The following is a 23,531-nucleotide window of genomic DNA, read 5'->3' on the forward strand; positions in this document are numbered from 1 at the left end:
AATATTTTTACAGTTTTCAACAATAATTGTCATTGTTGAACCCTTGCTCTTATTATGTTTCTGATTTCTCAGTTTTGTCATTATTTTAGCAAATAATTTATTTTATATGTTTTGAGACAGTTTGTTTTAAGAAGTTTTAAGAAGTAGGCATCTATTTTTGCTTTACATAGAAGAAATTAAAATAATCACAAGAAATAAGGATGATTAAAACAGTTAAGAATAAAAAATAAAATACAGTCTGGATTTGAATGTGACTACTGTAGGAGCACATCTGATCTCTTCTGCAAGCTGGTTCCAGCTGCGGCTGGCATAGTTGCTAAAAGCGAACTCACAATGCTTAATCCTAGGCCATTGAATGATTAATAAGCCTATACCAGTAACAATACTTTAAAATCAACCCTAAATGTAACTGGGTGCCAGTGTAAAGACCTGAGGACTGGTGTGATATGTTCATATTTTCTGCTTCTGCTCAGAATCCTGGCAGCAGCGTTCTGTATGAGCTGCAATTGTCTTATGGTCTTTTTGGGTAGGCCAGTGAGGAGTCCATTACAATAATTCACCCTGCTGGTGATGAAAGCATGCACAAGTTTCTTGACTGGAAACAAAGCATCTAATTCTTGCAATATTTTTCAGATGATAGTATGCTGATTTAGTTATTGCTTTCACATGATTACTGAAACTAAGGTCTGACTTAGTTTAACTGATCATCAGCAAGTGTGACTGACTCTATAAAAGCAGAAGTTTTGGCAGCTTGCTGGTCTAGAGCATTCAGGTGTGTGTTAATACAATGCCAAGGAGGAAATACATCAGCAATGATCTTAAGCCCCATCCACACTACTGCATTTTAGTTTAGAAACGGAGAATTAAAACAAATACGATCTCCGTCCACACCAGCGTTTTAGCTGCGTTTTAGAATTGATCTCCGTCCACATTAAAACGACTGAAAACGCAGATCACATGACCATTCACCTAAACTGGGCATGCGCGTGCCAGTGTAAACAGGAAACAGATTGACTATTCCTCAGATTTCGCTGAGCTTGATAAGTGCCGATCTGGACATTCAAAAGTTTTCTCACCATTCCTCAGGAACCACAACTTCATTGATAAAATTATCCCACCATGCGCTGGTTCTTCCCGGCTTGACCCAAAACCAACACTCCATGTACGATCGATACCGCCGCTGCACACAGGGAATTGTCACAGATCGCTCGAATAATAGCTTGACTGGCGCATGTAGGCAGTTATAGCATTGTAAAATGCAGAATTTACTTGTACTAACGTAACTGGTAGTCCAGGCTGTTGTTGTATGTTTTCTTCCGTTGTATGACCCAATCAGAGAGCCAAGCATGAGCCTCTGCGTCATCGTTTCTAAAGTCCTCCGTTTTGACCCGTCTTCACTAAAACGCCCTCCGGAGATTCAAAACGCGAAACGGGGTCGGCAGCGTTTCTAAACTTCTCCATTTTAGGTCTTCGTTTTTGCCGTTTTAGTCTGGACAGGAGGTGCAAACGTAGCAAAAGGTCTCCGTTTCTAAACTAAAACGTAGTAGTGTGAATGGGGCCTTAGAGAAGCAACTGTTGCTGCCCTTCAATCTAGAAAGGGTTACAAGGCCATTTCGATACAATTTGAAGTCTATCATTCTACATTCTATTATTCACAAGTGGAAAACATTCAAGACAGTTGCCAAACTTCCCAGGAGTGGACATCCCACGAAATTCACCCCAAGTTCAGACCGTGCACTGCTCAGAGAAACTGGAAATCAACCAAGAGCTACATCTCAGTGTGGCGAGGGGGGCGTGGTCTCGCGAAGTCTGTAGCGTGAGACGAGTCAGCGAGCTGTGCGGTGAGTAAGTAGGTCAAGTGCAGATGATGAACACCTGTGTCTGATTGCAGTGATTGGCGTGGAGACCGCACATAAGCTACCAGGAATGAGTGAGCGGGTAGAGAGAGGCTTGGGACTCGCACGCGACCCGCAGCACACGCTGACATCGGACTGAGTTTATTCAAGTGGAAAGAGTTGCAGATCAAACGGACTGAGTTTTGCTAAAGTGGAAAGAGTGGTCATCTGACTGAACTGTGAGAGCTGGAGACATACAGCGTGAGCTGGTACAGCGGGCAGAGTGTTTCATATATTTTGCTGTAGTGTTTCATTACGGTGAAGGCGCACGAGCGCCCCTTTTTGTTTCTTTTATTTTGTTTCTAAATAAAGTGTGAGTCCCAATTCCGCCGACCCTGTCTTCTTCTTCCTACACCCACGCTGAGTTCCACTACACTGGTGCCGAAACCCGGGAAGAAGAAGACTGCCGTCGCCATGCAGAACCCGCCAGGAACGCCATTTGCGGACCTCATCCAAACGCTCGCAGGTCTTCACAGGGAGCAACACAACGCCCTGCTGGCCGTAAAGGAGGAGCAAGACCAGCGGTTCCAGATGCTTCTCCAAGGCCAGCAAGAAGACCGCGAGCTGTTCCGGAGCTGGCTCAACCGGGAGATTCGGGCCTTCCCCGATCCAGCTACGGCCTCGGCCCCGCCCCTGCCTCTCAATAAGATGGGAACCCAGGATGATCCGGAGGCATTCCTGGACCTTTTTGAGCGGTCGGCCGAGGCCCAGGGATGCTAGTAAAAACGGACCGACCGCTAGTAAAAACGAAATTCAGTATGTCTTGGACCTGAGAACAAAGCTCCACACTTTGGAGCGGCTATCAATGGAGAATTTGTTACAGGCCCAGGACAGACAGAGTCATCTGTACAACCGGGGGGCTAGACTTCGTCAATTTGCACCGGGAGATAAAGTGCTTGTATTACTCCCTACTTCTAGCTCTAAATTACTCGCAAAGGGGCAAGGACCTTTTGAGGTCACACGGCGGGTCAACAATCTCAATTATGAAGTAGTTTGAACAGATAGGGGCGGAGCACATCAAATTTATCACCTCAACCTCCTCAAAAAGTGGGTTGAGGCAGAGTCAGTGACGCTGGCAACGGTAGTGAGCGGAGAGGAGGATCTCGGGCCAGAAGCGAACACAAAACCACAATCTCTCGCGCTGGCTCTTGGTGGAGATCACCTCTCACCCTCCCAGCTCACTGACATTAAAATTGTACAAGCTGAGTTTGCTGATGTGTTCTCTCCCCTGCCTGGTCGAACGGACCTTCATTCAGCACCACATTGAGACGGAACCAGGTGTGGTGGTGCGCTACCACCCGTATCGTTTACCTGAACACAAAAAAAAGTAGTTCAGAACGAATTAGAGGCTATGCTGGATATGGGGGTAATAGAAGAGTCCAGCAGTGACTGGGCGAGCCCGATAGTTTTAGTTCCTAAGACCGACGGCTCGGTCCGTTTCTGTGTGGACTATAGAAAGGTGAACGCGGTGTCTAAGTTTGATGCTTATCCAATGCCGAGGGTTGACGAATTGCTTGATCGGCTGGGTACTGCTCGTATTTATTCGACACTGGACTTAACAAAGGGTTATTGGCAGATCCCCTTGTCTCCCATGTCCAAAGAAAAGTCAGCTTTCACAACGCCGTTTGGATTACACCAATTTGTCACCCTTCCTTTCGGCTTATTCGGGGCTCCTGCGACTTTTCAGCGTCTGATGGACAAAATTCTCCGGCCGCATGCTGCATATGCCGCTGCCTACTAGGATGATATTATCATCTGCAGGCTGGACGGGTCCCCGGCCTGAGTCGGGCGGTGGGGGTATGTGGCGAGGGGGGGGTGGTCTCGCGAAGTCTGTAGCGAGAAACGAGTCAGCGAGCTGTGCGGTGAGTAAGTAGGTCAAGTGCAGATGATGAACACCTGTGTCTGATTGCAGTGATTGGCGTGGAGACCGCATATAAGCTGACAGGAATGAGTGAGCGGGGAGAGAGAGGCTTGGGACTCGCACGCGACCCGCAGCACACGCAGCACACGCTGACATCGGACTGAGTTTATTCAAGTGGAAAGAGTTGCAGATGAAACGTACTGAGTTTTGCTGAAGTGGAAAGAGTGGTCATCTGACTGAACTATGAGAGCTGGAGACATACAGCGTGAGCTGGTACAGCGGGCAGAGTGTTTCATATATTGTGCTGTAGTGTTTCATTACGGTGAAGGCGCACGACCGCCCCTTTTTGTTTCTTTTATTTTGTTTCTAAATAAAGTGTGAGTCCCAATTCCGCCCAACCCTGTCTTCTTCTTCCTACACCCACGCTGAGTTCCACTACACTATACAGGCCTCAGTTTGCATGTTAAAGTTCATGACAGTTACAATTAGAAAAAGACTGAACAAGTATGGCTTGTTTGGAAGGGTTGCCAGGAGAAAGCCTCTTCTCAAGAACATGGCAACGCGCCTTAGGTTTACAAAGTTGCATCTGAACGAACCACAAGACTTCTGGAACAATGTCCTTTGGAAAGACGAGACCAAAGCGGAGAAGTTTGGCTATAATCCACAGCACCACAAACCAAACACAGCATATTAACACAAACACATCATACCAACTGTCAAGCGTGGTGGTAAAGGGGTGATCATTTGGGCTTGTTTTGCAGCCATAGGACCTGGGCACCTTGCAGTAGAGGTCTTCACGGAGGACGGAGGAGCTGGGACCCGTACTGGTTTGGATCTACATAATATTTTAAATGGTCAGCCAGGTCGGGTCACAATCTATTACTTCGTGTCCCAGGTCTGTTTAACATTATTTGTAATACCCGAGTCAATGTGAGAACAATCTGTTGTGTTCAGAGTCAGTCAGCGCTGTGCGTGTGTTTTGACACAATGACTTTACCAATTGACAATTGTCTCTTTTATGAATGAACCATCTTATAAAATGTTTGGTCAAACTCTTCTCAGAGAGCACAGAGATGATGGCAAAGAAGTAATGCTAACGTCAGCGGCCATGGCACTGAACGAAAAATCTTTATTATAGTTCAAAAGGGCAAACAGTCGAAGTTATCTTATTATGTGAGTCAAAACTGAAGAGTCGCATTTGTCATCCGTCACTGTGACAGCAAATGGACTTTTGAAGCTGGAATAATGAGTGGATTAATCATGCTCTTTCAATAAGCAAGAGAGGAATAACATGGATGGGATTTTCTGTCAGGACTGTTTCTTATCACAGTCAGGTACAAGGGAGAAGGCTACTAACATTAAGTAAGACAACTTGTTTATTGACTTGTTCATAACAATTTGCTGTAGAATATTCCAATCGTGTCCAGTCAGGTTGGGTTCAACTTTCACATAATATACGCGTCCTTGTTGGTTGGGGGTAGTACATTTATGCCATTTCCTGGTTCTGCACAGGTCCGGGTCCAGGTCCAACTTTCAAATAAAAGACGGGTCCAGGTCGGTTCCGTGTAGCACATTTACGGGTCTCTTCTGGTTCGGGTTTTTGGAACCGTGAAGACCTCTAGCTTGCAGTCATTGAATCAACCATGAACTCTTTGCATACTAGGGCTGGGTAAAAAATATCGATTTCTCAAAATTTATCGATTCTCATTTTTACAAACCAATATCGATTCTTAAATCTCAAGAATCGATTAGTCATCCTGTTTTTATTTGATGAATGAATGGAAAATTGTTGCGCGCATCCCATCCAATAAATCACAATAATATTTGTGCTTTGTTACTATTGATATGAAATAAAGTCTCAAATTTCAAATCATGTCCATTTTATTACGAAATTCAAAAACATAAATACCGTTTTGGCGCTGTGGCGTGAGATCGCTATGGCGCAGCTCAAGAGAAGCAGCAGCGCCGAGCGCACATGATCTTCTCTTCCGCCTTAAAGTCGTCATGAAACGGAAGTTGAGATTGTCCTTTTTTCCTTATTGTGACGTATATCCGAGTGAAACGGCTTCTGAAATTAGAAAAAAATGTAGGGCAAGGCTTTATTTCGTCCTTTGGAAATTGATTGGATCGTTGGAGTTTGGTCGTTGCTAACAAAATGGAGGCAGATTTGAATGCCAGTTTACAATCAGTTGTGGATCAGATTTCTCTCCACCGGACTCACCACCGTTACCCTCCCATGAAGCATTTTTAATTGAGGAACCCGACGCTGAGACCGAGGACAAGCAGCCAAATTTTCCGGAAGGAATCACCCCATATTGAGGCGGCTGATAGTCAAGTCAAAAGAGACAGACCACAATAGCCACACCCTCTAGTAATAAATTTTGACCGGAAGATAAGAGAAGTCGTTTCGAGGAGGGAGGGAATGGTAACGTATTTGATTAAAGATTATAAGCGTACATGGATTTAAAAAAAATAATGAAGTGCACAGATAAATAATTTATAATAAACACTACAATATTACATATAAAAACATGAACGGTAAAATTTGATTTCATGACGACTTTAATAATACCAGTTACAGCGCAAAGTAAACATGAATGAGCATCTAAAAGTGAGTTAAAGGATAGAGAACAACTTATCGAAATCCGTATCGTCACATGAAATCGCTCAATCAGTGTTTCAACTGTGTAAAGACATCAGTTAAACAACTTGTAAACAATGTCATGTAACGTCACATTTACCTCAGAAAAAACATGTGGCCATAAACTCATTAGTCAGCTAGAAAAATTAACTCTAGAGAGGAGAATATATTCATTATAATTTTTATAATTATATTTTTATTATTATAATTATATTAATTATAATTTTTTATGTTCTTCAATATTTAATGCGTGTTTGAATAAATCATGACAGCCACCATTAAAACGTTTATAATTCATATTACTTTCTTATTATAAAAATAAATAGAAGTGTAATTTAGGTGTTTGTATAGCTACAAATCAGTTAATTTTACCTTGAATATTGTAGTAGGCTAATTAACTGACTCCATAGTTAACAGCATTAGTTTAAGAGATTTTTTTCCTTGAGAAAATTTACCATGAAAATAGTGGAGAAAATAGCAAGTAAACTCAGTTTATTGACCAATAAACAGTCAGGCAAATGGATGAACACGGGAACAGTCTCAGAATTCTGGCGAAGCAGACAGATGGACCGCTTGGTGACGCAGGCATGCAGGTAGGCAACCCAGTCCTCGAGACGGTGAAAGAGTGAAGTAATCCAGGGAAGTCAGGCGAGTGCAGACAGAGACTCACGAGGGTTGACAGATGACATCCAGCGACTCCACAAACCCAATATTGATTGTCACTTTTGTTAAGTGACAGCAGTCATCCGTGAGGGGCTACTGTCTTTACTTTCGTTTTGTATTTGTTTTATTTTGTTATTAAAATCTTTTGAATGTTCGCTGGTTCCCGCCTCCTTCTTCTCACAACATCTATGAACTATCTCGACGACTGGCTGATCCTAGCTCACTCTCGAGACCAGGTTTACAAACACAGGGACCTAGTGCTCCGGCACCTAGCTCGTCTGGGCCTTCGGGTCAACTAGGAGAAGAGCAAACTTTGCCTCATGAAGAGGATCTCTTTTCTCTGTATGGAAATCGACTTGTTCCCGTAGGGGAACAAGGGCTGCCTCGACGACCTTCGTGAAGACGCAAGGAGACAGGGCTAGCCCGAATGGGAGAACCGCGTACTGATATGCCTGCCCCTCGAAAGCAAACCCTAGGAACGGTCTGTGTCGAGGGAGAATGGAAACATGAAAGTAGGCGTCCTTCAGGTCGATCGCTGCAAACCAATCCTGGGGCCGTACACATTCGAAAATGCTCTTGGCAGTGAGCATCATGAACGGCAGCCTGTGAAGGGAGCGGTTCAGCACGCGCAGGTCCAGGATTGGCCGTTACCCACCGGTTTTCTTCGGGACAATGAAGTACGGGCTGTAGAAGCCGGACCTCATTTCGGCTGGAGGGACAGTCTCGATCGCACCCTTCGCCAGTAGGGTAGAAACCTCCGCTCTCATGATAGGGGCATTGCCACCAACCATAGTGGAGCAGACTCCCCTAAGGCGGGGAGGAGACCACGCGAACTGAATCGTGTAGCCGCACCTGATCATTCGTGCGACCCAGCGGGACAGGTTGGGAAGCTTTAACCAGCTCCCAAGAAGCCTCATGCGAACCACAGACTTCCCGTCAGTGGGGCAGCGATTCTGAATGACTGGCGCGGACGTCATAGCGGCCCGGTGTGGGGGCACAGTCATTGCCCTGACAGAAGAGACCAGGGAAGGACGAACGTTCCACGGGGGCCTGTTCTGCCTGGGGGCTGGCGACAGAGGGGGATGAGAGTGGTACGGTCTGGGGACGGCGCACACTGTCATCCGACTCTGGGACAGAGGGGGACAAGGGGTGCACGGCTCGAGGGCGGTACACCGTGTCGGGGATGAGCAGCGGGGAGTGGAGAACAAAAGATTCTCCCCCGGCCCTCCACCAGGGGAAGGAGTGGTCCTGCTACCGACTCCTGAGAAGTAAACGTCAACATCCTTGAGCAGCCCGTCTCAGGAGCGGCGCTTGGCCCGGCATCTAGTGGGGGGCGGGACTGGAGAGGGCTGGGGCGGCTTCTAACGGCATCCTCCGCGACCAGGCCCGGGTGGAGGCTGCTGCTTGGGTCGGGCGGGAGGGGCGGGAGCCGTAGAAGGGCACCCTCGGCGCCGAACAGACTGATTACTCTGCCCGGTCGGCTGGTTGGAGGCAGCAGCGGGTCGTCGGGGCAGAATATGCTTAATAGCCTCAGTTTGTTTCTGGGCAGTCGAAAACTGTTGGGCAAAGTCCCCGACTGCACCGCGGAAAAGGCCGGCCTGTGATATGGGGGTGTCGAGCAGCCGGGACCCCTCGGCATCCCGCATATCAGCAAGGTTCAGCCAGAGATGTCTCTCCTGGACCACGCCTTTGGACATCACCAAACCCAGGGAGCGTGCGGTCACCTTCGTCGCTCGGAGAGCAAGGTCGGTGGCGGCACGCAGCTCATCAAAGAGCCCTGGGTCTGTCCTGCCCTCGTGCTTGTCCCTGAGCATCTGGGCCTGGTAGACCTGCAGAATGGCCATGGCATGCAAAGAATTGGCTGCCTGTCCCGCTGCTCTGTAAGACTTCGCCACTAGCGTAGATGAATATCTACAGGCTTTGGATTGGGTGCTTAGGCTCGCCACGAGAAGAAGCACTCTGAGGACACAGTTGCATCGCAACAGAGCGTTCAACCCGGGGGAGCCCAGTGTACCCACGGGCAGCCGCTTCATTGAGGGGAGGAAAGGTCGGATGAAATCAACGAGCGGTCACGGGAAGACATGGGGGTCTTCCAGGACTCTGAGATCTCATTATGCACATCCGGGAAGAATGGTATTGGGGTTTGACGCGGACGGGGGTCAGCGGCCTTACCCAAAAACAGCTGGCCGGGAAAGCATGGCCGTCATCTCTGGATCAGACTCAGGCACAGCCGTATGCACACCGGAAGGTGGCAGCTGTGACGAGTCTTCACTTCCAGATGAATCTGGCCAGCCCTGTGATGCAGCGATAGACATCGCGTCCTCCTCTGGAGCGCCAAAGGAAACCCGCAGGGCATCCGAAGATGGTCCCACAGAAATCCCCTGAACACTCGCGGGTTGCAACACTGGAGAGGGTGACACGGGGCACGGACGGATAGTCGGCGCTTTGTTACACACTGTCACCCTCCGATCACCCTGGCCACCAGCCGAAGTAGAGCCTCTCGAGGAGACACTAGATCGGGGTGTGGATGAGGGGACTCTCACTCTTGCGAGATCACTGACTCTCGATCGTAATGTTGCGATGGTCATGTTCCTACAGAGAGAACATGAGTCATCCACGAGCGTTGCTCTAACGTGATCATTTCCCAAACACACTAGACAGCGCTAGTGCCCATCAGAGTCGGCAACGAGTCTACCGCAACCAGAAGTGCACGGGTGATGCATCTTTGTAAAGACCGCGTGCAAGCTCTTTTGTAATAGAAAAGAAACTCTGAGAGTGTTGAAGGGCCTGGGGAGAAACACACTCACTGGCTAACCACAGCACAGATAAGCAGGAAGTGCGCACTCGCCAGGAGATCGCCGTCACACCAACACCAGAGAATCTCGCTCGTCTGCAAGAAGCTGACAGTTCAGAGATGGCTTGTGGAGTGAAGAATCAACTTGGCTCTGAAGCGAAAACATATCTGCATGTTGCCAGCGTCCTCCTTTTATACCCACGAGGTGGGGCGGTTTTACGCTATGCAAATTCCGCAGACCCATGGCATTTCTTTGCCATTGGCTCGTTTTCTAATACTCGAAGTTGATAGGCTTTCTAAGCGAAACCCCATTTGTCGTCATCTGACGTAACTCGGAGTGACAACGAAAGGGAACTCATTTATTTCGGGTATTAATTTCTATATTTTTTTTATCTGTAAAATTGCAGATTACATTAAGTAATTGCAGTATTTTTTTCCCACATTGTATTGTTGTAAAATACTTTTTTTTGCTTGATTGTGTTTTTTGTGTAATAAGAAAAAAGTAAAACAAAACAGCATTCAAAAATGTCTTTACTGTCATATGTGATCAATTTAATTAATTTTTGCTGATTAAAAGTATTCATTCCATTCATAATATAGACAAAACTATAAATTATTATTACTAAATGAATTATTCTAAAACAACGTCTATGTTAATTTAATTGTCATAAAAGGACAAAAACTAATATGAATACAAATGATCAGCATAATATTTTATTGGATAATATTATGATATGGTAACCGAGGATAATATTTGGGCATGAAAATATACTACATAGTATTAACGCCGCACTAGTTTACACAGTAGATTATAGTTTAGTGTATACCCTTTACATTTGACCTTGTGATATCAACCCCACTGTCATGTCCCACACCATCACAACCTCTCTCTCTCTCTCTCTCTCTCTTTCTCTCTCTCTCTCTCTCTCTCTCTCTCTCTCTCTCTCTCTCTCTCTCTCTCTCTCTGTCTGTTTCATTCCCTCCCTCCCACTGTATCTCTCTCTCTCACCATAGTGTTTAAATATAGTTACTCTACTCTTGTTGCTGTAACTCACCACACTCTCAACATCACTCATTACCATTACGGTAGTAAGGAAGTGTAGCGCTTATGTTTGGTTTGGTCTGGTCCTCTCCTCTCCGCTGAGTTGAGAGGGAGTGGAAGGATGCACAAGATCATGGGAGCAGAAGACTTTGAGCTGGAGTGGTGCTATGAGCAGTATGCCGATGGTAAAGCCTCGGTTTGATTGTGTGTTTGTGTGGGTTTAGGATTTTATGCACTTTATCATCTCTTTGATTAGTTTCTGTTTTCATTTCTATTTTATCATGTATGTTTTTGTTGATTTTGAGGTTTAGATTTTTTGTTGTGGGCTACTTTTATCTGTAAAGGTTTTGGGAGGTTCGGAAGTGCTTTAAAGCTAATGGGATTCTCCTTTTTACTCTCTTTCCTTTTTGAGTATAGCCTGAGGCCCCTGGATTTCTGTCTCTGTGTGTGTGGGGGTGTGTATGTGAGAGAGAGAGATGGCATAGTTGTCTTATTGTTTGCTCTGTCAAGAGTCATTTAATTTTCTGGCAGTATGTAAAACTTACTTCTCGTTCTTATCTCTGGAAGCGTTTAATATTTTTACAGTCAATGTCCTGAGGCTGAGTTCTGAATTTAGATATATAATCCTCATTTAAGCCATTAGGAATTTGAATGCATGAAAATATGTGATTTCTTATTAAAATTCATTAAAGCAGTATAAAGTTCAGTCTTTATCTTTGAAAACATTAATCCATATTCAGTTTTGCATATTGCAATTAAGCTTCTATTGATTATTTTATAATATAAAGCTCCAAGATGTAGTATCTCTTGTGACAAAGTTCCTTCTGCATGTCCACATCCTGTACATTGAATTTAGTATCAAATGTTTAAATAACAAGATGTTGTAAAGTTTATATTTTAATTTAATCTCTTATTACATTTTTATTTTTGTGCATACATTTGTTTATGTGTGTCTGCGTTACTGTAAGAGTGTGATGTAACAGTAATTGTGGATGATCTGATTCTGGCTGACTGTGGATGGGGTTGCTGGGTAACAGCACCATGGAAACAGTCGCCGGGACAATCATGCATGATTTGTCATTGATGTTATTGTAAGAGCGTGATGGTGCGAGGTCAGCAAGCCATAGCTGTTTTCCTTCCTCTTTATCTACTTAAATTCACATTAGATGTCTGTATGCTTAAGAGTTATTATGTCAGGATCTTTTTTTAGGTTAAGTCAATGTAAGATTCTCACTGTATTGTACTGTATCTATAACACAGGTCTGATGTGCTCAAGTGCTTTGCTAACAATTTTTTCTACACTCTTTCGGTCTGTTTCAGTACTATGTGCTGAGCGAGTGGGCCAGATGACTAAGACCTACAATGACATTGATGCTGTCACAAGACTTCTGGAGGAGGTGAAAATTAAAATGAAATTATGTGCATTTATTTTGATGCTAGAGTTTGGGGTCAGTAAGACTTTTTACAAAAGAAATCAATACTTTTATTCAGCAAGGATGCATAAATTTGATCAAAAGTAACAGTAAAGATTTATAATGTTACAAATATATATATATATATATATATATATATATATATATATATATATATATATATATATATATATATATATATATTTCAATAAAATGCTGTTCTTCTGAACTTTCAAATCATCAAAGAATCCTGAAAAAATTTAATCACAGTTTCCACAAAAATTGTATGCAGCATAATATTGATAATAATAAGAAATGTTTTTTGAGCACCAAATCAAGATTTAAATAGCTTTATTGGCATGGTGAAAGAAAACTTTACATTGCCAAAGCAAATCATCATATTAGAATGATTTCTGAAAGATGATGTGAGTCAGCTTTGCCATCACAGGAATAGTTTTTTTTTTTAAATACATTAAAATAGAAAATAGTTATTTCAAATTGTAATAATAATGAACAGTATTACTTTTATACTTTATTTTTGATCAAATTAATGCAGCCTTTCAAAAGCACTTTCAACAACAACAAAAAAAATCTTACAGACTCCAGACTTGAATGGTTGTCTATTTGAGAATCTTTCCTTCGACTCTTTCTACAGAAAGAGCGGGATCTGGAGCTCTCTGCCCGCATCGGTCAGTCCCTCCTGAAGAAGAATCGCATACTGTCTGAGCAGAACGAATACCTGGAGGAACAAGTGGGCACCATCAGGGAAGAGGTACATGAACAGATTCATTTGAATGTGTAGGTGAAAGTGGCTCTGGTGCAAAAAATGAGTTGCCCCTGCTGATATACTGTGCAAAGAAGTACTGCAACTTAGTGTATTCAGAAGCTTTTATGAAGTTTCAGCTCAGTTAAGTTTGTTAAAATATTACCAATGATATGAGTAATGACAATTAGCCTACAGTATGTTCAGCCTATTAGTAACAATGAAGTCATGAGTAATGAATTCATTTTTGTAGTTTTATTCAATGTTGTTGATTTGATTGTACCGCAGGTGGCTCAGCTGCACCATGAGTTGAATCTAAAAGACGAGCTCCTGCAGTTCTACACTAATGCAGCGGAGGAGAGTGAAGAGGGGTCTGGATCGCCCACGTCAGTCCACTGTTTTATAACACTGTTCTCATTTGTCTCTCGCTCAAGGCCAATGTAGCAAGTTATGTTGGCTTCAGTTAGGATATTTTTAGCTTGGGTGTTTTTCTTCAGGACTTTTTAGCTATATTTTAATTTATAATGTGTAACTAAACAATTATTTTGTTATAACACTTGTTATTTCTGCTGAATGAGACAGCCCAAAGATCTTTAATAAAAGTAAAGAAATCAGAATTGTAATATTTTATATTTATAGTTTTTTTGTTTTGGGTTCAGGGGTCAACAGGGAAGGGCTGGAGTTTCTGCCCCTAGCGGTTCATCTCTGGACATTCTGCAGCACAAACTTCGAGACCTTGAGCAGGAAAACCTTTCTCTCAGATCAGAGGTACATGCACATGCAGAGAAATTATATATATAATATATAAGAATCCCCCCCGGATTCTTTGATAAATACAGTAGAAAGTTCAGAAGAACAGCTATAGTTTGACAGAAATCTTTCTAAAGTTATAAATGTGTTTACTGTTTTAATCAGTTTAATGTGTCCTTGCTGAATAAAAGTATACATTTCTCTTTTAAAAATCACACACACACACACACACACACACACACACACACACATATATATATATATATATATATATATCAATACAGCAAACGATCAATAATAATGCTTCACTTATAGGGTGATATTTAATTTTTCTGGGGGGTTAATGATTCCTCCGTACAAAGATTGCAAATCACTTTGCTTTTGTTAAATCTTCATTTGATGTATTTAGAAAATATTTGGTTGAAGGTACTTTACAAGATTACAAAGAACATTATGAAACAGTTTGTAAACAGTACTTATTTATATTTTAACTTGACTGAGTACTTGTCTGTCTTTCTTGTCGCTAGGCGAGTCATCTGAAGTCTGAGACAGAGTCATATGAGGAGAAAGAACAGCAGCTGGTGAATGACTGCGTCAGAGAGCTAAGTGAGTGAAACATTGCCTTGGACTGGAGGTGTAGAGCTCTATATTTTAACAAAACTAAAATAAGTCCACCCTTCCTCTTCATACAGGGCAGTCCAGCATCCAGATATCCAGTATAGCAGAAGAGCTGGCCAAAAAGACAGAAGATGCCTCTCGCCAACAGGAGGAAATCACACACTTACTCTCTCAGATAGTGGACCTGCAGAAAAAAGCCAAAACTGTGAGTCATTTGGATCTTTCACTCTATCGGAGAACAAATTAAAAAATGTATGAGATAAATATGTGCTGAGATTTACATTTGTATGTGTGTTTGTGTATGTTTTTGACAGTTTGCCATTGAGAACGAAGAACTTTCTCAGCACCTTTCGGCAGCTAAAGACGCTCAGAGACAGCTCACAAACGAGGCACTTTATTTCAAACAATAAATCAGTATTCCACGTATTTAATCTTACGAAAGCATGTCTTCATAATATATTCACTTATTCAATCTGTGTGAATGTTATTGACTATTGTTGGTTCCTCACACACACAGCTGCAGGAGCTGGAGGAGAAATACTCTGAGTGCATTGAAATGCTCCACGAGGCTCATGAGGAGCTCAAGAACTTACGGAACCGCAGTGTGTCTGCAGGAACTCCTCGACGCTATCACCCTCTGGGACTTTTTCCCATGGTACAAAAACACGCAGTTATATAACTCATGCAAGGCCAGTGCACTTGCAGTAGAGATGTGTTTCTCTGTAAATTCTCATTTCCATCATAATCAGAAACCTTTTTGGAAAACTTGTGAAAAATTGCTCTGTAAAATGCTAAAATGTTATACCAGCAGGGTGCGGGCCTGCAGTTTTTTGTTCTAAAAATTACAAATTGTACAAAAATACTAAATGAATTGAAAATCTAATGGTTCATTTTATGCATTGAAACGGGAATTTAAAAAGTCTGAGTGGAGAACAAGCCCCAAACAGAAAAAGTGTGTGTGTGTGTGTGTGTTTTAGGACTGCCTGGCTGCCGAAATTGAGGGAACCATGAGGAAAGAATTGAGTCTCGAGAATCCTGACAATGAAGAACAGAAGTTTGAACTATTTTTTTCCTTCCCATCACACAGCACATTTTCTTTCATTGGTCATTATCTGATTTTTCTTTTACTCTCAACGAATCTTTGATACAATAACAAAATATGCTTTTGTCTCAAGGGTCCGTCATAAGCGTGTGTTTGAGACTGTGAAGAACATCAACCAGTCCGTCAGACAGCAATCTTCTGCTAATTCTGCTGCTAACATCCCTGGGTCCAATCAGACGCTGTCCTTCCTTAGCTCCGCCCTATCCGACAGCAATAGCACCAATGCAGTACCTGAGGCTGATAACCGTACAAAGAGCATGCTCCAGGAGACCGGCTCCTCAGATGCTACGTGAGTCTATTATGAGGCTATACTTACAGAGGCTGTAAGCCAATAACTTTCAATTGACCTTTAGCCGAATCATAATCTAGTCACTGCTTTGCTGGGGAAACAATAAATGCATGTTAAAATGTTCATGGGTCTGAAAGGCCACTGGTTCTGGCCCACTTGAATGAGTTTGTGGGTCATCCTCAGGAAAATAAAAAATTTGAGTTTTACATCAAAATAACACTTATTAATTGTTAATATTAACAATTTAAAATGTAACTCGTGAAGGGGGACATATAAATGGGTTGATATTCCTGATGGAAAAGTTGAAGCTATCAAATACTGTGAATAGTTCAGAATCCCTTTAACTACTCTGTAACAAGTGATCAGTTGACTTAACCTAAAAAAAGTGAAGAATCCCGTTGCCTTAAAATTATTAAGTAAATATAATTAATGCGTAATTGAAAAAATTAAGTTATATGGAATTTTCAAGGAATTGTCATAACTTAATTTTTTCAATTAAACATGAAGTTAATTAAGGCCTACCTAATTTTACGGCAACAGGTTTGACCAATTTCTTTTAAGTTAAGTCAGCTGATTACTTTTTACAGTGTAAAATGAGTATGACCCATGTTTTCAATCATACGACTTTTCTTGTTCTCTGACTGCAGTGTGGACTCCTCTGAGAAGCGATCTGGCTCCGAGGAGCTCAAGCTCGCTCTGCGGCGACTGTCTCTACGTCGACAAAACTGTATAAGTGAGCGTCTCTTCTTTGAGGGGGAGCGGGGGAGGCGTAACCGGGAGCCGGCGGACAGTGGAGATTATTCAAACAGGCTTGTCCATAGTGAGAGCATCATGTCCCTGGGCGCTTGGTCCAGTCGGCCTTATCTTCCCGACAAGCTCCAGATTGTCAAACCTCTGGAAGGTGACCGAAATACCCAAAATGTCTATCCTAAGACATTTTTGCATTACCGTTCCAGGCCACGCCCACCCACTATGATGCTTTTCAATTCACTGTGGGCGCTAATGCATCCCCGTAAACACTCCTACTTTAGAGAGTCCCGCTCCTGGGTACATTTACACCAGTGATCAGGTTTTGACAAAGTTTTAAAAATGGATAAATGTAAAGGAATAGTTCATCAAAAAATAAAAATTCTGTCAACTAACCTTTTAATTTAAAAAAAGCTAATTTTGAATTGAACGCATTTTCACACCCTCCACCGTATCACTTGGCTGATGCAATTTATTTTGCATTTGCAATTACTGTTATGCATATTCATAAAAGCTCTACTATGAGGCAGTCAAAGAGGCAGGAATTTATTTTGTGTGTTATATCTATGCTATACTATGTATGTGAGATGTAAAAGAGTCCCATTAGTCATTTCTATATAATCTAGTGTCTAATATAGTGTATGAAGTAGTGATTTAAATATTGATTTGTCAAGTTTGTTGTGTAAGTTCTTGGGGGGAGTTCTGTTTTCTATTTTATTACCACCACCTAATGCACAATACGTGAAAAAATAGAACTCTTGTTTGTGTTATTCTTCATCCATTTTTATTCTGTTTCTGTATTTCTTGTACTTGTATTTCCCCCCCTCATCTCTTATTCTGTGTTCTGCACTTTTATTCTGTGTATCTTCAATAAAGACATCTTATTCTCTATCTTTCTTTCTTTCCTTAATATTTAGTTTTTCATTATCACATCATTGCAGCATTGTTAATATGTGTTTGTTTTCACACTAAGTTGATGTAGCCACTGTGTAAATTAGGTTATGAAATCACACAGTTCTCTGTCTCAATATCCCTCGTGTTTTTTTTTCCTAGGCTCAGCTACCCTTCAGCACTGGCAGCAGTTAGCTCAGCCTAATCTGGGCGGTATCCTGGATGCTCGACCTGGTGTGGTCCCGAAAGGCTTCCGTCCTTTGGAGCTGGATCTGGAAGAAGTATATCACTATGCCGACTACGAGGAAGATGAGTCTGGAGAACAGTACTTCCAGAACCTTCCCACCACAACCACATCTAATCCCAGTGTCCCTCCTGCCCATAGCATTGCTCCCTCAGCCTCCCCGTCACCATGTCTCAGCACAGGTCACGCATCCATAGAGTTCTCAAGTAAGTCAACATGTTTCTGTGTGCTACCGAGAGCTTGCATTATAAAATAAATAATACTTGTGTTTCTAAGAACACTTTTTCTTGTATGTATGAAGTCAGAAATGGTCATATGCTACATAATGTTTGATAAATGTTAACTAAATATATAGATTCCTTATCAAACCTGAAATAAAAAAATAAATTACAATTAATGCAAAATATTTGTATTTATTTATTTAAAAAGAAATCAAGGCTATAGCTTTGCCCATTGTCCCATTCATTTCAAATTTCAGAATTACAAATTTCTCAAATCAATATTTAAATCTATGTATTTGGTCAATAGCTGTGTAAATTTAAAAAAAAAAAAACAGTTTATTTTATTTTAAATAAATTATTGATTCATTTAGATAAAATAAATTAATATTTGCTACATCTGTAATTAGTCCTTATACAAAAATATTTGACCTAAATAAATGACATTTTATTATAAAATATTTAATGATTGATTGAATGATCGATTGATTGTGATTGTCGATCGCTTAAAACTGTATATTTGCCCACTATCCCAGGCAAACGATTTCCTATATATTAAGCTAATAAATTAAAAAATTACAAATGTCTTAAATCAATATTTCAAATCCATGTATTTGTTAAATGTAAATGTAATTTTTTTTAAATAATAACAAATTGTTTTAATTGATTAGATTAAATTATTTAAAATTATATATTTATTTATTTGATTGATTAATTGATTTCAAAACTGTATATTTGCCAATTGTCCCAGGCAAACAATTTCCTATAAATTAGGCTAACACATTTCAGGTAACAAAATTACAAATTTCTCAAATCAATATTTCAAATCTATGAATTTGGTAAGTAGCCATGTAAATAAAATAAAAAACTGAATAAAAACGTATTTATTTAGGGACCGTTCGGTATTTATGGAATGGACCACCGGAGGAAAATAGGGGAGGGTCATGTCTTTTTATTCTTTGTTGAGGGGAGGGTCATCCAACTTTTTTTAGTCTAGGGGGAGGGTCACCCAACCTTTGTATTCATGAAAACATCAACATTTCAAAGTGGCTTGTTTGGTGCATAATTGTCCATGTTGCTCTCTCAGTCTCGGCCCCCCATCGCTAGCAGATGGGTCTGACCCAACAAAAATCAGACGCGAGCTGTTTGACAGCTTCGGGCTTCCCGCTTCGGGCTTCGGTTTCATGTCGCATTAAGCATTTGCTGCTTACATGCGCTTCATGAGGCACACACGCACACGCATGAAAGGTCTCGCGCTCTCTACCTCTCTGCCGTGCGCGCTGTTTGAACATAGGTACATATTCACGTAGACTTTCGAAAACCGGGACATATTCATCGTAGCCTTTCGAAAAACGGGAGAGTGTATAAATTTCCCGAGACAGGTTGTTAAAAAGAAGAACAGCGGGTGGCAACACTATCGGAAATACGGGACAAACCGCGTCCCGTATTGATTCAAAACGGGACGCGCTGTTTATTTCACAAATACGGGACGATTCCGTATTTTAAGGGACGGATGGCAACCCTAGCGGACACGGTCGAGTATAAGCCAAGCTTGAGGCGCCAGAACTGCAGCTGATAGAATGTACGCTGTAGCGATACTATCATATTTCTTCAAAGGCAGATGGTGGAGACATTAAATCAACCACGATCAAAAATCGTGATATCACATAAGCACAAGTATAAAACGACCATAATCATGTCTGAAAACAAACACATGTAACAGAGTTTACAAAACTGTATGGCACGCGTGCTACAGTGGTACATTTATTCATCGCACAGACCAGTCTTTTCGTAGATATGTCACACTGTACAGCCCTGTACAGGACCCTTTTTAATGAACGTTTGGTGTAGGTCTACTAGACATAGAGATATCTGAACATCTTTGCCAAGCGCAAATCAGTACAGAAGTAATTAATAAATTATCGGGGAGGGTCATGCCTTTTTTCGCAATCATTTTGGAGGGTCATAGAAAAATTTATTGCTGGCGAAGGGAGGGTCAAGTCTAGTTTGACTATAAATCTCAAAACTCCTCCGGTAGCCCGTTAAATAAAAAACAAACAGTCCTTTTGATAAAAATAAATGAAAACTTTGTTCTCAGCTTTTGTACCTTTTTCAGTGTATTTCCCAGGCAAATGCATGGCTCATACAAGTTCAACCTACACCTTCACCACCTGCAAAATCCTCCATCCTTCTGATGAGCTCACAACGGTGACCCCCAGGTAATGTACTGTCCTGTAACTGAGACAATAATTGACAAGCCAATCAGCACATAATGTTCTGCTTCTCTCTCCAGTTTAAATCACGTCCCAACCTCATCCTGCGTGATTTCAAGCAGTCTGCGGTCGACACCTGCTGCCACGCCCTGTACTCCTCGTCGAATGAGCCTGTCCCAGTCACAATCCTTCACCAACCTGCGGGACCCCACAAAAACCTTCAGCACGTCTTTGGGGCTGGTGCGCCTCCTGCAGGAGAGGGGCATCTCTGCTGCCGTGTACCAGCCTCAGAGCTGGGACAGAGGAAGTGGAGGAGTCCTCTTTTCCACCTCAGTTCTTCCACCTCCACCTCACGACCCCCTCCGCCCCAATACCCCACCTAATTCCCCCACCCACCACACTCCTAGCCCGGGATCGGTGGTTTCTGATTTAGACACCTCTATGTCTTTCTCTTTCAAAAGCCCATCCTATGAAAACTTTTTGGCTTCCAAACCGGCACGGTCCATTTTGAAAGAGGTAGCAGGGGTGTCCGGAGCTCAGGCTAAAGACTGTGAGAGCCAAACTGATGTCAGTATGTATAATCTCAATTTAGTTGATAAGCTGAAAAGGTTGGGTTTGGCAAGCCCTGGGGCTTCTGGGGCAACAGGGGGTGGGATTCCAAGGCCAGGCCCACTTATAAGTCATCTTGGTGCGCTACGAAGGGCAGGGTCCCCCTTTAGTCCATTAAACGAAGGGATGAGGAGGAATCGTAGCTATCCTGCTATGGTTGGGGCCAGTATGGCGATGAAAGGGCCCGGCCCTCAAGGGGATGAAATGTTACTGACTCCTAAACTACCTAAGCAAACAAGTCTCAAATAAGTTATGCACAGTAATGAATCACACAATCGATAGATTGGACACTAAATTACTAACACAGAAGTCATAACTTGTACAAAGACACACTAACTTAAATAATTCACCCAATTTTTTTCTGAATCTATCTTCATTTGCTCACCCTCATTCCAAACCTGTATAACTTTACAAGATATATTATTTTGAAAAATATTTTAGCTGTTCATACAATGAAAGTCAGTCGGATCCAAAACTATTGGACTTCATTGACTTATTGTATGGACAAAAGCCAAGACATTTTTCAAAAAATCTTCATAAACATAATTACACTGTCATTTACTCAGTCACATCATTTCCAACATTTGGAAGGACTTGAGGGTGAAAAAATAAAGACATAATTTTCATTTTTAGGTGAACTATCCCTTTTTAAAAACTACTTTAAAAACACGCACACACACATAGTTTGAAGTTTCTCCACACTTAACTCCCTGAATTGCGCTGTAAAATCAAATGCGATATGTTCCTGTACCGATGGTGCTGATTGTACATAACCTTTGACCTCACTTTCACTTCCCAGTGCACACGCAGGAAGGAATAAACCATCCAAAAAATAATTGAACCGGAAAATATACAGTCACATGTATGATTCAGTCACTATGAATTAGAAGTAAGTTATCACATTTCACGTGTAGTTTTTGGAGCTCAGGGTATTTCCAGGATATAATAAAATGTACTGATTCGGGATCAATGGTGTTCTGCTCCTGCTTTGGGCAACTATAGAGATGTGTTCTCCCTGGATGCCTGCTGGTGGTTTTGAAGGGTGGCATTTGAGGCTGATGTGTTGATGCTGGCAGAGAGAATGAGTAGGACAGGTTTAATCACTCACCTGACCATCTCTCTTTTCTTCCATTTCTCAGTTTATATCTTTTTTATAAGATAAATATTTAATAAAGTAGTAAACAGTAGCTTTTGATTCGATGAGTGGAAGAATAAATTGAGGGTTGGCTACATGGATAGACTGATTTCAGGAATCTGTCATGCCTTTGCTAAACTATTAGGAAACATTTGAGCAGCTGGAGAGCACTGTAAACTAGAATGAGCACTGAGCACATGTGTTTAATTGCAATTTTATTGTCTTTATTCATTTACCTTGTTTTTTTCATGTTATTAAAATGTGCACTTTGACGTATGTGCTGTTTAACACCAACTGTTTCATAAAGTTTTTGAGATTTAGTTGCTCTTAGCTTATGGTCTTACAAGGGCAAAACCTTTTAGATTAGTGAATAAGCTTTAATGTGTTTTATTATTATTTTATTTTCCATTTAAAATAAATGCAGAGGAAAAAAAATTACTCTTCTGGTCGTCAATATCCATAACTGTCAACTTGAGGGCACTGTTTCCTCACTCATTTGTATTCCTTTCCTTGTCCTCCCACTGATAGCCATTACAAGTGAAGTAGCCTACCAGTTGTATTTTCTCATGATAAAAAAAATCTAAAAGCTCATGATACATAATTGTTTGAAATGAGTTTTATTATTCAGTACAAATATAAATTGTGACTACAAATGAATTACTAAACAATTTGACTTTGAAAAAGCTTACATCAAGAAAGTTTTGATTTGTTTAAAATTTTAAGAAAAAGATTGTGTAGTTGCAATAACCGTGTTAAGAAGCTATTCTGCTGCGTGTGTAGCCGGTTTGGTCGTGCGCATATGTCTCTCGCCACGTCTCAGCAACCCCTCTGAGTTGTGTTGTGTGGTGTGGTGTGGTGTTATGCTAAATAAAGACTGGAGTCAGACTTCCCGAAGCGAGAGCGTGCGCGTGCCACGCGTCAATGACGTCACAACAGTGACGAACGCAAAACTCATTGAGAAATAATATATTTTTTCTTTTCTTTTCTCACATATGCATATTAATTTCCAGCAGAAACCATAAGGATTTTGTGTGAATAAAAAAAATTAAATAAAACAAGTTACAAATCAATACTTGTTACATTCACCCTCTTCTGAATTCACCAAAAAAACTTAACCTATTTCACTTATACACTTGACTTGGGTTTCCTAAATGTCTCCTATTTCACTTATACACTTGACTTGGGTTTCCTAAATGTCTCTCCTCCTATTTCAGCTTTAAACCTTGGGTGCACAACTTGGTTCTAAAGTGACCCGACCGAGTTTTCATTTTCTTTATCTTTGCAAGAAATTAATTTCATCATTCAGTATTCCAGGTATTCCTCAATTAAATTGTTTTAGGTCATTACAAATCCTTATTTTAATTTTTCCTTTCTTACTTTTCAAATAAAAATCGTTTTTGTGTCACTACCCTTCTAACGCATAACATGGGTCTAAAATGACCCGTATTCGTTCCCTATGTTATTTCAATTATGGCTGAGTATTTCTTTGCTGAATCTTTGAAAATTTTATTTTATCATTTATTAATCCATGTATACATTAAATATCTTTTTTTGTGATTTCCACAAATCATTATGTTTATTTTTCCTTTCTTACTTTATAAACAGACACAGTTTTTGTATTTCTACATCAATTTTACACACCTG

General features: G+C 41.5%; 1 protein-coding gene across 3 annotated transcripts in view; it reads left to right on the forward strand.

Annotated features, from left to right (window-relative positions):
* Window positions 1–22,957, forward strand: part of trak1b (trafficking protein, kinesin binding 1b) — a 58,289-nt gene extending 35,332 nt beyond the window's left edge. For 2 of the 3 annotated variants that reach the window (XM_077195534.1, XM_077195535.1), the window contains exons 4-17: window positions 12,217–12,293; window positions 12,964–13,080; window positions 13,360–13,457; window positions 13,731–13,839; window positions 14,349–14,427; window positions 14,514–14,644; window positions 14,754–14,828; window positions 14,957–15,094; window positions 15,417–15,493; window positions 15,615–15,830; window positions 16,478–16,731; window positions 17,631–17,918; window positions 20,047–20,149; window positions 20,224–22,957. In XM_077195534.1, coding sequence (XP_077051649.1) covers window positions 12,243–12,293; window positions 12,964–13,080; window positions 13,360–13,457; window positions 13,731–13,839; window positions 14,349–14,427; window positions 14,514–14,644; window positions 14,754–14,828; window positions 14,957–15,094; window positions 15,417–15,493; window positions 15,615–15,830; window positions 16,478–16,731; window positions 17,631–17,918; window positions 20,047–20,149; window positions 20,224–21,001 — 2,514 coding nt within the window. In that variant the 5' untranslated portion in view covers window positions 12,217–12,242 and the 3' untranslated portion in view covers window positions 21,002–22,957. Of the gene's footprint in view, window positions 1–10,910; window positions 11,082–12,216; window positions 12,294–12,963; window positions 13,081–13,359; window positions 13,458–13,730; window positions 13,840–14,348; window positions 14,428–14,513; window positions 14,645–14,753; window positions 14,829–14,956; window positions 15,095–15,416; window positions 15,494–15,614; window positions 15,831–16,477; window positions 16,732–17,630; window positions 17,919–20,046; window positions 20,150–20,223 lie in introns of those variants that run through there. The other variant, XM_077195533.1, reaches the window with a different exon arrangement.
* The last annotated feature ends 574 nt before the right edge of the window (window positions 22,958–23,531 follow it).

This window comes from Siphateles boraxobius, unplaced genomic scaffold (assembly GCF_051911475.1).
Source record: "Siphateles boraxobius isolate OS27281-9 unplaced genomic scaffold, OSU_SipBor_1 33, whole genome shotgun sequence".
Lineage (NCBI taxonomy): Eukaryota > Metazoa > Chordata > Actinopteri > Cypriniformes > Leuciscidae > Siphateles > Siphateles boraxobius.